Raw genomic sequence first — 18,197 nt, 5'->3', positions numbered from 1 at the left:
GTTTCCTATGCTTCTTGTCTTGGAGTTACTTTTTAAACTATTGGTGAAACCAGATCTCATTTTTCTTCCCTGGCACTGAGGTGTGAATTGTAGTTTTGGGCAGGAAGGACATCCAGCTGTTGAGCCCTTGATAATCAGGTGTCTGCGTGGAAGAGCCCAGTGGCATTCTGTAGTATGTGGGAGCAGTCTGCCTCAGGAGACACATGCACACACACACACATACACGCGGTGGGTGGGAACTGCTGTGGGCGCTCTACCGCCCTCCCACCCACCCCCTGCAGTGTTGCAGCCCTGCCCGTCTTTACTCAGGACATCGAGACTGCCACGTGCTCCCTGTCCGGGTCCACGTTGCCCATCCGTTCTCTGTCTTCCAGAGGCTGATCACTGAGTCCCGCCTATGCTCCAGGGGAGCGGCGGGACTCTGCTACCCTCTGCAGCGGGCATCTCCATGTATTATCTGGAATTGCTGAGGAGGAGTTGTGTCTTCTCCCTGTTTATCAACTGCCGCGTTTAGTTTCACCTCGGGTTGTGGTCCAACACTGTTACTCACGGGGCGTCAAGTGTCTGGCTCTGGTCAGAGGTGGGCCTTCCCACTCGTGTCCTTTGTCCCTGTGACATGCTTTCGTTCTTCCTTCTTTGAGCACTTCCTTTCTGGTACTACAGGATGCTGCCAGCTCCTTTCATACTTCCCAGACTGAAAACCAGCCATTTCTCCAGAGGCCCTTGTGCCTTTATTGGAGAGTGGCGTTAGGAACCCAACCTGCGTGCCCATTGCTACAGGTGTCACTGCTTCCAGACCCCCTCCGAGGACAGAGCTAGCTTGTATATGTGTGTGCGCACTCGCGTGCAATTGCTTCTCCGCGTATTCCTCTGAGTGTATGCTCAGGTAAACGTGAAGTCACCCGGCATCTCCAGGTGTAATCCAATGCACAGGTGTGTGCCGTCCTCCTATCCTTGCTTACCTGGAACTTCCTTTCCTACAGGTCAGAAATCTTGCCCCACCATCCGCCAGGGTTTATTTGCTCACCCCCATGCCCACCCCCTCTGCGCATGCAGAGCACTTTCAGAATTGTTCACCGACCCCCCGTGAGAAAAACCAACTAGACTCCAGTGTTTATATGCAGTTCCTCTTGTCTTTGTTCTTACAGTTTTCACTGGAAACATTTTCCAAAGTTACTTAGAGCAGCCCTCCCCTTATTCTCCCGTTCAGTGTGGTCTGTTGTACGTTTGCAATAGAGTTCAGTCATTTGTCCCGGTCCACATTCCATCCTGGCATCCCCCGACCTACTGGCTATATTGTTTTGATAGTTTGTATACGTTAAAGTTCATTTTTTGTGATGTACAGCTCTATGGGTTTTGACAAATGCATAGTTATCCATCATCCAGCACTCTTCAGTATAGTTCTACCCCCTGAAAATTCCCCGTGCACGTGGTCGCTGCTTCCCCCCACCAGCTCCCAGCCTGCGGCGATCTGTGTTCTGTCCCCGTGGTTTTGCTCTTTCCTGTGTGCCACATAAATGGAACCTACAGCATGTGGACTTTGGGTCTGGATTCTTTTACTTAACAAAATGCACTTAAGATTCATCCACATTGTGTGAATGAACAGGCCCTGCGTTTTTGTCTCTGAACATTATTTCATTGTAGGAATGTATCACAGTTTGTTTACCCACTTCCGTGGTGAGGGGCACTGATGTCGTCCAGTTTTAGCAATTATGAGCAAAGCTCCGATAAACATTTGCATGCAGGTTTTTATGTAAATGTGTTTTCAGTTCACCTGGGTGAATACCTGAGGTTATAATTGCTGGGTCACGTGGTAAATCTATGTTTGACTCGATAAGAAACTGCCAAGCTCACCCAGAGTGGCTTATGCGTTTGCATCCCCACCAGCGAGGAGTGGGAGCTCCTGTTGTTCTGAATCCTCCGGAATGTTTGGTGTTTTCAGTTTTTTGGATTTTGGCTGCTATGATAGGTGTGTGGTGATACTGCGTTGTGGTTTTAATTGGCATTTCCCTAGTAACAAATGGTATTGAGCATCTTTTCATGTGTTTATTTGACATCTATATATCTTCTTTGTGTGAAACAGATGACTTCAGTGTGTCTGTTCAGATCTTTTGCCCATTTTAAAACTCGGATTTTTGTTTTCTTATTAAGTTTTAACATTACTTTAAATATTCTGGGTATGAGTCCTTTGTCAGATACATGATTCACAGATATTTTTTCCCCAATCTTTAGCTTGTCTTTTCATTCTCTTAAAAGTATGATTTACAGCCCTGATTGTTGTGGCTCAGTGGGTTGGGCATCGTCCTTAGAACTGAAAGGTCTCTGGTTCCATTCCCCATCAGGGCACACGCCTGGGTTGCTGGCCAGGTCCCCGGTGGAGGGCGTGTGAGAGACAGCCAGTCGGTGTTTCTCTTGCACTTCGATGTTTTTCTGCCTCTATTTCTCCCTCCCTTCTCCTTTCTCCAAAAACAAATAAAATCTTTAAAAACCTTTTCTTAAAAAGTATTATTTATAGAAGTTTTTTATTTAGTAAATACAAATTATCAGTATATTTTTTCTTTTTCTTTTAAGTATATTTCATTGAATATGCTATTATAGTTTCCCATTTTTTTCTCCCTTTTATTCCCCTCTGCCCTGTACCCCGCCTCCCACCAGCATTCCCCCGCCCCCTTAGTTCATGTCTATGGGTTGTACATATAAGTTCTTTGGCTTCTCCATTTCCTACACTATTCTTAACCTCCTTCTGTCTGTTTTGTACCTACTATTTATGCTTCTTACTTCCTATACCTCTTCCCCCATTCTCCTTCACCCCCTCCTCGCTGATAACCCCACATGTGATCTCCATTTCTGTGGTTCTGTTCCTGTTCTAGTTGTTTGCTTAGTTTGTTTTTTAGGTTCAGTTGTTGATAATTGTGAGTTTGTTGTCATTTTACTGTTCATATTTTTGACCATCTTCTTTTCCTTAGATAAGTCCCTTTAACATTTCATATAATAAGGGCTTGGTGATGATGAACTCCTATAATTTGACCTCATCTGGGAAGCACTTTATCTGCCCTTCTATTCTAAATGATAGCTTTGCTGGATAGAGCAATCTTGGATGTAGGTCCTTGCCTTTCATGACTTGGAATACTTCTCTCCAGCCCCTTCTTGCCTGCAAGGTCTCTTTTGAGAAATCAGCTGACAGTATTATGGGAACTCCTTTGTAGGGAACTCTCCTTTCCTCTTGCTGCTTCTAAGATTCTCTCCTTATCTTTAATCTTGGCTAATGTAATTATGATGTGCCCTGGTGTGTGCTTCCTTGGGTCCCACTTCTTTGGGACTCTCTGAGCTTCCTGGACTTCCTGGAAGTCTGTTTCCTTTGCCAGATTGGGGAAGTTCTCCTTCATTATTTTTTCAAATAAGTTTTCCATTTCTTGCTCTTCCTCTTCTCGTTCTGGCACCCCTATGATTTAGTTGTTGGAACCTTTAAAGTTGTCGTGTAGGTTTCTCAGCCTCTCCTCATTTTTTTGAATTCTTGTTTCTTCATTCTGTTCTGGTTGAATGTTTACTTCTTCCTCCTGGTCGAAACTATTGCTTTGAGTCCCAGTTTCCTTCCCATCGCTATTGGTTCCCTGTACATTTTCCTTTATTTCACTTTTCATAGCCTTCACTTCCTCTATTTTGCGACCATACTCAACCATTTCTGTGACCATCCTGATTTCCAGTGTTTTGAACTCTGCATCTGATTGGTTGGCTATCTTTTCATCGCTTAGTTGTATTTCTTCTGGACCTTTGATCTCATCTTCCAATTGGGCCATATTTTTTGTCTTGATGCGCCTGTTATGTAATTAGGGGCAGAGCCTTAGGTGTTAGCCAGGGCGGGGCAGCTCTCATCGCTGCTTTGTGGTGCTGTATGTTGGGGAGGGGTCCAAGAGAGAACAATGCTGCTTGCTCAGCTCTTGGCCAGGTTTCAGTCACTTCCTCCTCTACCCACAAGCAAATTGGGCCCTTCTGGTGCTGATTCCCGGGTGGGTGGGTTTATGTACTTTCTGGGACCCTGTGGGTCTCTTCCATGAACTGTCCTGTGAGGCTGGGAGTTTCTCCTTCTGTGTCAACCCCCACAGGTTTTTTCAGTCAGAGACTTTGAGGCTTTATTTCCCCACGCTGGAGCCCTGGGTTGCACAGTCTGTCTTGCTCCCTAGTTGTTCTCCCGGTTTATCTGCATGCGAATGTGGGACCCCCTGCTCCACCAGCAGCAGCCTCGCCGACCCTGGCCCTCCAGCTGCCGCCTTGTTGTGAGTCCTGGCTGCCTGTCTCTGCCCCTCCTTCCGGTCTGGATGAATGTTTCTTCTTTAACTCCTTGGTTGTTGGACTTCCATACAGTTCTATTTTCTGGCAGTTCTGGTTATTTTTTGTTTTTAAATTTGTTGTTGTTCTTCTTTTGGTTGTGCGAGGAGGCACAGTGTATCTACCTACGCCTCCATCTTGGCCGGAAGTCTCCAAGATAAGGACTCAATATTTTTCTTTCATGGATCATGCTTTTGGTGTCGTACCTAAAAACTCATTGCCAGATCCAAGTCACACAGATTTTCTTCGAGAAGTTCTACACATGCATAGTTTACATTGAGGTCCATGGTCCTTTTGGAGTAAATTTTTGTGAAGGTGAGAGATATGTGTCAAGGTTCATCTTCTTGTTTATGGACATCCAATTTGCTAGTATCATTTGTTGAAATCAGTTGATTATATTTGTGTAGATCTATTTCTAGGCTCTCTCTTCTATTCCATTGATTTATGTGTCTGTCCTTTTGCCCGTGTGACACTGTCTTGATTACTGTAGACTTGTAGTAACTCTTGACATTGCTTAATATAAGCCCTCTGGCTTTGTTTTTTTGTCAGAAATATTTTGCCTACTCTAATTTGCTTTTCCATGTACAATGGTACCTTGGTACTTGTCGTTAGTTCGTTGCAGAAGTGATGGGTGCCGGAACTGACAAGCACTGAATGATGGAGCATTTTCTCTTGCAAGGTGGCACTGTGACTAGTACGAGTTCCAGCAAGTGCACGAGTCCCAAGTAAGCACTGAGTGCTGAAACATTTTTTTCTCGTCAAAATTTGACAAATACAGGATTTGACGAGTTCCAAAGCTGATGAGTACCAAAGTATGACTGAAATAATTTTCGAATCAGCTGGCCAGTATCTGTGGAAAAGCTTGCTGGATATTTTGGTTGAGATTGCATTGAATATATAGGCCAAACTGGAGAGAGCTGACAAGCTGACTCTTCAATCCATGAACACAGTGTATCTCTCCATTTATTTAGATTTCTTTTCATCAATGTTCAGTAGTTTTTCACATACAGATTCTGGTAGAATCTGTTAGATATTATCCATGCACTTTTTTGCTTGCTTTGTCATTTTTTAAAAATTCAGATTATAGTTGTACATTATTGATATAGGAATACAATTAACTTTATGTATATTAATATTGTATTCTGTGACCTTCATAAATTCACTTATTCCAAGAGTTTTGGGATTTTTTAAAATATTTTATTTATTTATTCTTAGGGGAAAGGAGGAGAAAGAGAGGGAAACATCAATGTGTGGTTGTCTCTTGCATGCCCCCTCCTGAGGACCTGGCCTGCAACCCAGGCATGTGCCCTGACTGGGAATTGAACCAGCAACCCTTTGAATTACAGGCCGGCATTCAATCTACTGAGCCAGCCACACCAGCCAGGGCTGTTTTGTTTTTTTTAAATAGATTATTTGGAGACAATCATGTCATCTGTTAATGAAGAAAGTTTTTTATCTTACTTTCAAATCTATATGCCTTTTCTTTTATTTGCCTCGTTGCACCAGCTAGGACTTCCCATATAGTGTTGAATAGGAGTAGTGAGTCATCCTTGTTTTGATCCAGATCTTAGGAGGAAAACATTTAGTTTATCTTTAAGTATGATCTTGGGTCTTTTTCATAGCTACCCTTTATTGTTTTTCATAGCTACCCTTTATAAGTTGATGAAGTTTCCTTCTATTTCTAATTTGCTGAAAGTTTTTTTTATCATGAATGTATGTTTAATTTTGTCATGTGCTTTTTTTTGTGGGTCAGTGGATATTACCTTAAGGTTTTTCTTATTTAGTGTTAGTATGACAAACTCTATTGATCGATTTTTGAGTATTAAACCAGCCTTGCATTTCTGAAATGCTGTTGGTTGGCCAAATAGTCTGTTTAGTTTTTTCTGTGAAATAAAAGACACATTGTTCATTTTCACTAATAACTGTATTGATTTGGATATTTTGAATATGTCGGCTATCTTGTGTGTGGTATAACGTTGATTGTTCTCAATTAATGTCTCGATTCGATCGCTGTCAACTTCAACTGGTCTACCCGATCATGGAGCGTTGTCCAGTGAGAAATCTCCAGCACAAAACTTCGCAAACCACTTTCAAATTGTTCGATCAGTCACAGCGCCTTGTCCATACACTGCACAAATCTCTTTTTGCATCTCAGTGGTGTTTTTACCTTTCTTGAAATAATAAAGCATAATATGCTGAAATGTTGCATATTTTCTTCCATCTTCAATATTAAAATGGCTACACAAAAATTCACCATTTTTGGTATTTTTTAAAAATGCATGCTGATATGACAGCTGTCACAATGCAGTCTAACAAAATTGTTTCTAATGAAGTTGAAGACAACTAGCGCTACTGGAGCCATCATATGGAAAAAATGAAACGAATTTCTTGGCCAACCCAGTATCGTCTTATTTTTCCTTTTGTGAGTTTTCGTAGTTTCTCTTCTAAGTAATTGGTCTATTTCATTTAAGTTGCCAAATTTATGATGTTAGAGAGATTGTAATGTTCCTTTATTATCTTTTTAATGTCTGTGGGATCGGCAACAATGTTTCCTTTTTCGTTCTTTCTTTTTTTTTTTAACAGGCTTAATTCACTTTATTTTCCTTGTACAAAACTTATGTGGTGGCCACAGCTGGAGCCTGGGTCCTCTGCACAGAAACTCTGGTGTGAGTCTTTGCGAGATGGTCGGTGAATTCCTGGTAGGGAGACTTGGTGAACACAGTCTCTTTCCAGAGGTCGGGGGTGAGATAGCTGTAGGTCTTAGAGACGGCAGCAAAGGTGGCCTTGGCAAAGTGGTCCAGGGCAGCAGTGCAGCCCCTGGCTGAGGTGTAGCAGTCGTCGGTACCAGCCATCATCAGCAGCTTTTTGGGCACAGGGGCCGAGACGATGCCAGTGCCCCTGGGTGCGGGGGTGAGGCGCACCAGCACAGAGCCGCAGCGCCCGGTCACCTTACAAGGGACGGTGTGAGGCTTGCCAATCTTGTTCCCCCAGTAGCCTCGCCGCACAGGGACAATGGAGAGCTTGGCCAGGATGATGGCCCCACGGATGGCAGTGGCTACTTCCTTTGAGCACTTAACACCCAGACCAACGTGCCCATTGTAGTCCCCAGTGGCGACAAATGCCTTGAACCGAGTCCTCTGGCCCGCACGTGTCTGCTTTTGCATGGGCATAATCTTCAAAACCTCGTCCTTGAGGGATGCCCCCAAGAAAAAGTCAATGATCTCAGATTCCTTAATAGGCAGAGAAAAGAGATAGATTTCCTCCAAGGACTTGATTTTCATGTCCTTGACCAGGCGGCCCAACTTAGTGACAGGGATCCACTCCTTACCCTCGGCCTTGCCTCCGCGAGCTCCACGGCCTCGACCCCAACCCCAGACTCCAGACCCCGGCCCGCGACCTCAGCCCCGGATGCCGCTGCCAAATCCTCCTTGGAAGCCACCGCGGCCTCCCATTCCAGGGCCCCCGGGGCCTCCAGCAGCACCGGCGTCATCCGCCATTTGGTGTTCCTTGGGAAAAAAAGAATGTTTCCTTTTTCATCCCTGTCATTGGTGTATTCTCTCTTTTACCCAGTCACTTTGACAAGAGGTCTTCCAAATATATTCATCTTTTCAAAGAACCAACTTTTGGTCTTACAGATTTTTCCCTATTTCTGTTCTCAATTTCAATGATTTCTGGTCTTAAAATTTAAGAAGTTTCTTTTCTGCTGTTTGTTTTATAATTTGTTCTTTTTTGCCTGATTTCTTAAAGAAGTTTAGATTTGAGACATTTCTGTTTTTCTAACATGAGCATTTTACTGTAAATTTTCCTTTAAGCACTGCTTTAGCAGCATCCCACAATTTGTGATATGTTGTTTTTTCAACTTTCATTCAATTAAAAATATTTTGTGGACTTCTAGTCAAGATGGCGGCACAGGTAAACATGGCTTGCCTCCTCGCACAGCCACATGAAAATACAACTAAATGTTAGAATAACCATCATTCAGAACTGTCAGAAATCGAGTTGAATGAAGTCTGAACTACAGAATTAAAGAAACCGAATCCAGATTGGTAGGAGGGGTGGAGACGTGGAACAGGCTGGTCCCACATCCACATGTGGTGGATAAAAATTCTTGAGGGATGCAGAAATGAGTCCTAGCCCCACACCAGGCTCACCAGCCCACGGTTCCAGTACCAGGAAGATAAGTCCCCATAACTTCTGGCTGCAAAAACCAGAGGGGATTGAGTTGGTGAAAGAAATTTCTGGAGTCCCAAGCAGTTCCCCTTAAAGAATCTACACACAGATTTACTCAGACTCACAACCTCTGAGCTCCAGCACTAGGGTAGCAGCTTGAAAGGTACCAGAGACATACAGGGAGGAACTGTAGGGTCTAGCCTTAAGGCAAGGCTAGAGGACAGCTTTCTCCCAGACAGAAGGATGGACAGAGGCCATTGTCCAATTTCTGAACCCTCCCCACTAAGAGCCACAGAGCTGGCAAGCTGGTGCCATATCTGAGACTCCATCAATCTGATTAACACTGTTTGCCCTGCCTTGGAGATCTCCTGAGGTTCCGCCCCACCCAACCTACAGCTGGTAACAGTGACTTTACTATATGAATGGTTGGTCTTGACGTATGTTTCACAACCTCCTAAATCCTATCAAACAAGCAACAGCTAAGTGGCCCTAGGCACTAACAACAGCCAGCCTAGATTCACAGCTTGGCTTTGCTTGGAAATCTCCAATCCCAGCACCAGTAGCAGCCTTCTCAAATTGATTTATAGCTCAGGTAGGGTGGCCCTGGACAAAACACAGGTGGGGGCCAACCTTGGCCTGCATCACCCAGGAGACCCCAGGGCCTTTGCACCCAGTGGACAGCTACAGAACACCTTGGTGCACCACCACCATGCCCCTGCACAGCTGATCCTCCTCAGAAGGTGGAGGTTGGTGGTCAGTGGTCACAGCCAGCCATTGCAGCAGACTGGCCTGGGTAAATCCCTTCCATTCACCTGCCAATGGCAATCAAGGACCAACTACAAGAGAAGGGTATACTCAGCCCACACCAAGGGCACACCTCAAGTACCCAGCTTTGGTAATAGTGGAGGCTGTACCACTGGACCCTAAGGACACCTACTATATTAGGCCACATTACCAAGACAAGGAGTCATAGCAGCTCTACCTAATACATAGAAACAAACACAGGGAGGCTGCCAAAATGAAGAGACAAAGAAACATGGCCCAAATGAAAGGACAGATCAAAACTCCAGAAAAAGAACTAAGTAACAAGGAGATAGCCAACCTATCAGATGCAGAGTTCAAATCACTGGTAATCAGGATGCTCACAGAAATGGTTAAGTATGGTCACAAAGTAGAGGAAGAAGTGAAGGCTATGCTAAGAGAAATAAAGGAAAAGGAAAATGTACAGGGAACCAATTAGTGATGGGAAGGAAACTGTGACTCAAATCAATGGTGTGGACCAAAAGGAAGAAAGAAACATCCAACCAGAAAAGAATGAAGAAACAAGAATTCAAAAAAAATGAGGAGAGGCTTAGGAACCTCCAGGACATCTTTAAATGTTCCAACAGCCGAATCATAGGGGTGCCAGAAGGAGAAGAGGAAGAACAAAAAATTGAAAACTTATTTGAACAAATAATGAAGGAGAACTTCCCTAATCTGGCAAAGGAAATAGACTTCCAGGAAGTCCAGGAAGCTCAGAGAGTCCCAAAGAAGCTGGACCCAAGGAGGAACACACCAAGGCACATAATAATTACATTACCCAAGATTAAAGATAAGGAGAGAATCTTAGAAGCAGCAAGAGAAAAGGACAGTTACCTACAAAGGAGTTCCCATAAGACTGTCAGCTGATTTCTCAAAAGAGACCTTACAGGCAAGAAGGGACTGGCAAGAAGTATTCCAAGTCATGAAAGGCAAGGGCCTACATCCAACATTACTGTATCCAGCAAAGCTATCATTTAGAATGGAAGGGCAGATAAAGTGCTTCCCAAATAAGGTCAAGTTCAAGGAGTTCATCATCACCAAGCCCTTATTATATGAAATGTTAAAGGGATTTATCTACGAAAAAGAAGATAAACAATATGAACAGTAAAAAAGACAGCAAACTCACAGTTATTAACAACCACACCTAAAACAAAAACAAAAGCAAACTAAGCAAACAACTAGAACAGGAACAGAATCACAGAAATTGAGATTACATGGAGAGTTATCAACAGGGGAGTGGGAGGGGGGAAGAGGGGGGGAGGTACAGAGAATAAGTAGCATAGATGATAGGTGGAAAATAGACAGGGGGAGGGTAAGAATAGTGTAGGAAATGTAGAAGCCAAAGAACTTGTAAGTATGACCCATGGACATGAACTATAGGGGGGTAATGTGGGAGGGAGGGAGTGGGCAGTATGGAGTGAAGGGGGGAAAATGGGACAACTGTAATAGCATAATCAATAAATATATATTTTTAGAAAAGCAGTTAGTTACCTAAAGGGGAGTTCCCAGAAGACTGTCAGCTGATTCTCAAAGGAAACTTTTCAGGCTAGACGAGATTATCAAGAATTATTCAAAGTCACGAAAAGCAAGGACCTACAGCCAAGATTGCTTTACTCAGCAAAGCTATCATTTAGAATTGAATGGTAGATAAAGAGCTTCCCACACAAGAAAGGAGTTCATCATCACTAAACCATTATTTTATGAAATGTAAAAGGACTTAGAACAGAGCAGAATTATGGATATGGAGGGCGTTTTGATTGTTGCCAGATGGGAAGCGGGTGTGGGAATGGGTGAAGAGGTGAAGGGATTAGGAAGTACAAATAGGTAGTCACAGAACAATCATGGGGGTGTAAAGTACAGTATAGGAAATGGAGAAGCCAAAGAACATATAGGCATGACCCAAGGACGTGAACAGTGCTGTGGGGATGGCCTCGGGGACTTGGAGGTGCTGGCTGGAGAGGCTCAAAAAGGGAAATATCAGGACAACTGCAATAGCATAATCAATAAAATATAGTTAAAGATATTTTGAAATGTCTCTTGTGCCCTTAAAAAAATCCATGGTTTATTTAGGAGTGTGTGATTTCAATTGCAAATATTTGAGTATGTTTCCAGATAATATCTTGTTACTGATTTCTAGTTTAATTCTGTGTGGTCAGGAAACATTTTGTAAATTTTAAGTCTACTATATGTTGATAATTTGCTTAATGGCTCACACTCTGGTTTATCTTCATGAATGTTCCACGTATACTTGAAAATTACATGTATTTTCTGTCCAGAAAAAGCCCAGCCATTGTTAATATAACGAGAACAGTTTGCACTGCATCAGTGTAACCAGGCGCCAAGGACAGTGGACTGGGATGCACATGTGTGAACAAGGACGACTTCACTGTACTGGTCAGTGGGGCGGTAGATGCTGTTGAGTGAGCACGTGTACTGTGTGGCTGTCACATTAAAAAATGACTGAGCTAGTAGAGCAACAGACCCACATTAAACTTTGCATTAAGCTTGAACATTTTTCCACGGAAACTATTTGGATGAATCAGAAGGCCGCAGCTGTGGGCAGCTGGAAATTGGCAGCTTCATCACAACAATGTGTCCGCTCATGCATCACGTCTCACGCAGAGTTTTTTTGCAAAACATCAAATCACCCAGGTAACTCAGCCCCCTATGGCCCAGATTTGGCACCTTGAAATGTCTAGCTTTTCCCAAAACTAAAATCACCTTTGAAAGAGAAGAGATTTCTGACCGTTGATGAGATTCAGGAAAATATGATGGGGCAGCTGATGGCGATTGGGAGATTGTGTGAGGTCCCAAGGTGCTGACTTTGAAGGTGACTGAGGTGTCATTGTCCTATGTACAATGTTTCTTGTATCTTCTTCAATAAATGTCTGTTTTTCCTATTATATGGCTGGATACCTTCTGGCCAGACCTGGTATTATCTTGCTGTTGAATAGAGTGCTCCAAAGGTGTCATAGAGTTGTGTCTTGCTTTTCTATACTATGTAAGTATCAGGTCAGGTTGGTATAGAGAGAGTATACATGCACGTACCTGTGTTAGGTTAGCTCATTATATCTATACACATATGCTTTGTTATTAGGTTCATGCACATTTAGTACTGAATGTTCATTTGTTGATCCCTCATCGCTATATAATGTCCTCTTTTCTTCCTTGTAGCAGTCCTTGCTTTTCCTCTGTCTTGTCTGATACTGATACAGCCATCCAGCTTTCCTTGGATTAGTATTTTCATGATATCTTTTTCTGTGCTTTCACTGTTAACCTACCTATGTATGTATATTTAAAGTGGATTTCTTACAGACAGAATAAACTGGGGTCCCGTGTTTGTTTTTAAATCCAGTTTGACAATTTCTGTCTGCTGGTGTGTTTAGAACATTTCTATTTGAAGTGATGGGTTAAAATCTATCATTTTGCTAGTTATTTTCTGTTCCTTCTATTCTTTGTTTCTTTTTTCCTGCTTTTTCTTTGGTTAAATGGGAATTTTTTTTTTATGGTTTCATTTTGGTATCTGTATTGATTTATTCCTTAGAATTGTTTAGAAAAACTTTTTTTGCTCTCCCACAGGACTTACAATACAGTACATTGTAAGTTAATCTGACGCTACCTTCACGTAATAGTCCACCACTTTCTGTGTACTGTACGGTCCTTCTAAGAGCATATTTCAGTATCTCCCTCTAGCCTTTGTGCTGTTTTCTCATACATTTTGCTTTACATGGCTGTCAACACATGGTTCGTTGTTACCGTTTGCTTTGGGCCAGGGGTTGCCCACTTTCCTGAAAGAGCAGGTGGTGATTGTTACAGCTGTGAGCCTAACCTACCAGCACGCCCTCCGTCTCTGACGCAGTTTCATTCCCCATGGAAATGCAGAGAGTTGTCTAGCTTTCTACAGCGTGCAGCTGTCTCCTCCAGCGTGCGTGCTTTCCACCCGGGCGGTGTCTCAGCGGTCGCCCAGCAGGCTGTACGGACCTGCTTCGCGCTGCCTTTTGCTTGCCTTTCCTCTCTGGGTGGCTGTGAGTTTCTCTGTTCTTCACGTTGACAGGAGTGCTGTGGTCTCTCCCGTAGTATCTCTGTGCAGACATACCTGTGTAAACACTGAAGTCCAGAGGACGTGACTGTTCTGGAAGGAGTGGGGATCGTTAGAAACGAGTTCAGAAACTTGTGGTTAGAAGGGAGGGCAGTGGTGACTTACGTGTAAGCACTGTCAAGCTTCCAACCCTGTAGCTAGTCCCAGGAGTAGCACTATTGCCCAGACCCAGGGGTTGTCAGGGAGTACTTACAATGGGACTGCTGCGTGCAACCTGGGGGGTTAACTGACTATTTACATGTAATAAGACACATCTTACACGCGTGTATCTCTGTATGTAGATACACACATATGCAATGTGTGTAAGTAGATACAACATTTACAGGTATATATACATACACATGTGACTTCTCCAAGATGGGTCTTCCAAAATTTCCCCCGAGATTTTGAGAAATATCAGACCCCTGAGTCCATGTTTTGGTCCCGGACCATGGGTCAGACTGCTTCATCTTCTTGCCCAGCTGGGCCCCCACATGTCGGAAAAGCACCCGCTTGTGTCCACAGATGGTGTGTTCCTGCTCACATTCCCTCTCTCCTTTCCTTTTCTTCCAGTCGTGGCATTCCTGGTGGCTTTTCATCAGAACAAGCAGCTGATTGGGGACCGAGGACTGCTGCCCTGCAAAGTGTATCTGAAGAGTGTGCAGCGGCACTTCCAGGGCCGGGTTGGCTGGGACGCCGTGAGCTCTGCCCCAACCGTCCTCTGGCTGCTGGACTGGTCACACATGGACTCCAACCTGGACGCCCTGGCGCTGCTTGGGTTGGGCATCTCATCTTTCATCCTGGTCACAGGCTGTGCCAATATGATTCTCATGGCTGCACTCTGGGTCCTCTACATGTCCCTAGTCAATGTGGGACAGATCTGGTAAGTGGGAAGGACTGGGCACACGTGAGCTGGGTGTGCTGTAACCCAGCAGCTTGGGGACGTTACACACCGCAGAGCAAACCACAATCTCCTGGCAGCTGGAGGGATTGAGCGGGCTTTCTCCTTACATTAGTTCAGGGAAGTATCATTTTAATGAGCCATGGTAAAGAGCGCTAATTGCCAATCAACCAAAATTCAGGGGCCTTTCTTTGGGAACAATTGCCACTCCTGCGGGAGTGACATGACTGCCCTGAGACCACATGGACAACCTCCTGCAGCCAGCGGGGCCGTGAGGTGGAGGTGGAAGTCACTGGGTGTGCTTCTGGTGACAGGGTTGACTTGGAGGTTTAAGCCTGTTGCTTCTACCCCCTCCTACTCTTTCCTTGTCAACAGGGACCTTTACCAGCTAGTACCAAGGGTCACAGACCATGCTGGCCCTGCTAGGGGGAGTGGGCCGCAGTGCTGAACAAAGCAGAGGTAGTGCTAGAGCTCCGTGGAGGTGGGGAGAGTGGGGACGTCTGTTGGAATGCACACAGGGCACGTGGGTGTGTCAGGGCAGCCTGTGAACTGGGATAAGCCTGGATGAAATCAAGGGGCCCTGAACTGCTGTGATATGTTTAAACTGGTCAGAGGAGGGGGATCCCTATCTTCTTGCCACTTCCGGATTCCACAAATAGGGAAGATCACCTAGCAGGCAGCACAGAAGACCCCGGGAGACAAGCTGGAGCTTTGAGAGAAAGCTCTAGGAAAAGAGTGGGTGTTTGTGCAGACATTCAGGGGGTAGATATGTGGGTTGCTGTCTGCCCAGCTAGGCACGAAGCAGTTGTAGGTTCGGGGTCTGTAGACATGTAGGAAGTCGATGGGGGATGGGTTTCTGTGTAGGTGTGTAGGAGGTAGGTGTGGGGGCGTCTGTGCGGATGTGCAGGAAGTAGACGTGGAGGTGGGTGTCTGTGTAGACATGTAGGAGGTTCAGCCCATCTAGGGCCGCTGCTGGGACCGTCCCTCCAGGGCCCATGTGTGCTCTGGGAGAGAAGCTTTGTCAGTGGCCTGACAGGTCTGTTCGTTGCTGGCGCAGGATGGACAGGGTCACTGGGCCCCAGATCATGACAGTGAAGCTTCCCAGGGAGTGGACATTAACCCAGGAGGTCCGACTCCTGGGCATGAGGAGCTGACTTTCAGTTCCCCTGTTGATTTATGTTTAAATGGTCACACAGCTGTGGCGTGGGCTAGGATCTGTGTGACAGTCCCCTCTCAGCTCCGTCATCTGTGCCCTTGTCCCCACACAGGTGGGCATTGCTGTGAGAAGGCATCGGGGTTGGACCTTTCTGCCCCCTTCCTCTTGTAGGAAGTGCTGGTTTGTGCTGGGCTTGCGTGGGGACCAGTGCGAGTGATGCGCAGTGTGTGTGCAGGGGGCGCAGCCCGCGGATTCAGCCTGCGAAAAGAGGACTCGGTGTCTCATCAGCCTGAAATCCCCTCCACTCTGCTGCCCGGGGGCCTTGTTTCAACAAGTGACTGCTGAGAGCAGACGCCGTGGCAGTCAGAGTTTGGGACTGAGGAAGAGACTTGGGGGCTTCAGCGTTTGCAGCTGTGGTGTGAGTGGTCCGCACTGGGGGGAAAGGGCTACGCCTCCGGTTACTTGACCATGCGCGTCCTTATGGGCACTCGCACGGGCCACTGGGTGACCGACCACGTCATCATGGCGGATGCACCGTGTCTTCAGTTCCACACAGCAGCCGCGTTGGTTCCTAGGGGAGGGGGGATGTTAAATGTGATTTATTGCATTTGCTTTTTGTGAAGGACACAGCAGTGAGGGCGGTGCGGGTTAGGTGTGTCTGGGGGGCCCGGAGCGCGAAGCGGCTGTGAGGCAGTGGCGCTTCCTTTGCTCTCATCTGCCCCTTCCTGCACGGCATACATTGGTGCCACCACTTGGGCATCTGACGGACGTGGCGGCCATCGGTGGCTACTGCCCACCTCCAGTTGCCCGCTCCGTAGCTTACCAGCACAAGAGGCCTCTGGCTGGGTTTTTCTGTGATGTCCAAGGGGCTGCTGTTTCTTGACACCTGTGGCTTTAATCCACGCCAGAGAGGGGAGAACCCCAGGCGCCTTTGCCCCACTCTAACGGTGGGAGTCACAGAGTGGGAGAACCCCACTGCAGGGTCATGCCCAGAGATGGCATACTCCGTCTGTGACAGGTGGCCCAGGTCCTGCCTCACCGTACCTGGCAGCCAAACTGTATCGACTTCAAGTTTTACTTCAAAAAGTATTTCTGAATCATGTCTAGAATATACTCTCAGGTATGATTAACCCCATGTTTAAATTTCTAAGTCTTGAGTACAAGTGACTAAAAAAAGAGGCTTGTATTTTTTTATTGGGAAAGGTATTTTGCTCCTCTCCCTGTGGGTATGATAAAAATGTGATTCGAATTCATTTAAGCCTGCTAAAGCAAAATAAAATAAAGCTGTATCTTCTAGGATATGACGCCTGGGATGTTTTAGATGAAAACCGTCAAAAGGGAAAGCGTCCGTCCACGAAGACCAGCGTTTTCTTCACTGTGTTCCTGACGCCAGGCGTCCGTGGTCACAGCTGACCGTGCGGCCTGCTTGGCACGGGCTTGGGGGCCGTGGGGCGGGACTCCGCGAGCACCGCAGTGGGTAGTCAGCGCGGTTCAGGCGCCCTCACCCCTGTCAGGGTCTCAGGTCAGCTCTTGACTCATGTTTCCCTGGCGGACGGTAGTTTCGGGGTTGTCAGAGCGACTCTGAAAGCTTGCTGAGAGAGCGGGGACTTTAAATGGAAAGTGGGCTTTCTTTTCCTTGCTATCCTGAAATGAAAGTTAGACACAATCTGTTCTTTTCATGTCCCCTCTATTTCAAGTTGAGAGGAAAGGATATTTGTTTGGGATGAGATGCTCAGATAATGGACACTGTTGATGGAACGTCTTTCAAGTGTTGTCCAGCTGGCACCCTGTGGCAGGGACAGGAAGCCCCTGTGGGGCGAGGAGGCGCCGGGCAGGTGCACGTGGCGCTTCGCCGGCACTCGGCCCGGCGTGCGGTGGCCCAGCTTTGCTGAGTGCGCGCTGTGGCTGCTGCTTCACTTAGAGCCTCTCTCTCTCCCTTCTCTTACGTGGGTGTCCATCCCCTCGGCTTCTCTCTGGCCCAGACCAGTGTCCTGATGACTTCGCAGTGTCACAAGTGAATGTCTCAGTACACATGGGATCTTGAACTGCTGACACAGGAGACAGGTAAAACCCTGCACTTGGCCCTGACCAGTGTGGCTCAGTTGCTCGCGTGTTGTCGCACAGACTGAAAGGTCGCCTGGTCAGTTCCCAGTCGGGGCACGTGCCTGGGTTGTGGGTTTGGTCCCTGGTCAGAGCATCTACGAGAGGCAGCCGATCAGTGTTTCTCTCTCACATCAATGTTTCTCTCCCTCTTTTTCTCTCTCCCTCTACTCTCACAAAAAAATAAAATCTTAAAACAAACCTTGCATGTGGTAGTGCTTTGAGTTTCCAAGGCCAGTGTCGTGGGGCAGAGTCGGGTAGCCTTGCGTGAGTCCTGTGCATTCGAGAAGCACGACTGCCTTCCCCCCACTCTCCCGTCTGGGTCCCGATGCGTGGCCAGGCGAGTGGGAGACTGAAGCGTCCGCTGCGGGACGGCTGTGCTTGAAGGGCCTCGCTGCGGGGAGGGTGGCTTCAACCACGCAGTGGTGCTTCGCAGGGTAATGGCCCACATCCTCGGGTGCGGGCACCCCACACCCCGGGAGAGCAGACCCTGTGGGGTCCAGGTACAAGTAGGTGGACTTAGAAGATAGGCCTGGGTGGTTCAAAGCTTGGGGTGGGGGAGAGAATTGTTTGGGTGGGAGGGAAAAAGGAGAAAATTCATTTCCTTCATGGCATTGTCTTAGGCTCTGATTATTTTCTTGTTTGGTTGATTGAGATGTTCTCTG

At 46.3% G+C, this 18,197-nt stretch overlaps 1 protein-coding gene and 1 pseudogene across 2 annotated transcripts in view; one reads left to right on the top strand and one right to left on the bottom strand.

Moving 5' to 3' along the window:
* LMF1 (lipase maturation factor 1) overlaps positions 1 to 18,197 on the top strand; it is a 115,521-nt gene that overhangs the window by 5,742 nt on the left and 91,582 nt on the right. Inside the window, exon 2 of the mRNA XM_053927753.1 lies at positions 13,949 to 14,258. Coding sequence (XP_053783728.1) covers positions 14,243 to 14,258 — 16 coding nt within the window. The 5' untranslated portion in view covers positions 13,949 to 14,242. The remainder of the gene's footprint in view (positions 1 to 13,948; positions 14,259 to 18,197) is intronic.
* Positions 6,907 to 7,823, bottom strand: LOC112298272 (small ribosomal subunit protein uS5 pseudogene; annotated as a pseudogene). The gene has a single exon (XR_011651480.1). The product of XR_011651480.1 is annotated as a small ribosomal subunit protein uS5 pseudogene (transcript).

Source organism: Desmodus rotundus, chromosome 1 (genome assembly GCF_022682495.2).
Source record: "Desmodus rotundus isolate HL8 chromosome 1, HLdesRot8A.1, whole genome shotgun sequence".
NCBI lineage: Eukaryota > Metazoa > Chordata > Mammalia > Chiroptera > Phyllostomidae > Desmodus > Desmodus rotundus.
The sequence above is the reverse complement of the archived record's forward strand: the minus strand, read 5'-3'. Positions and strand labels throughout refer to the sequence as shown.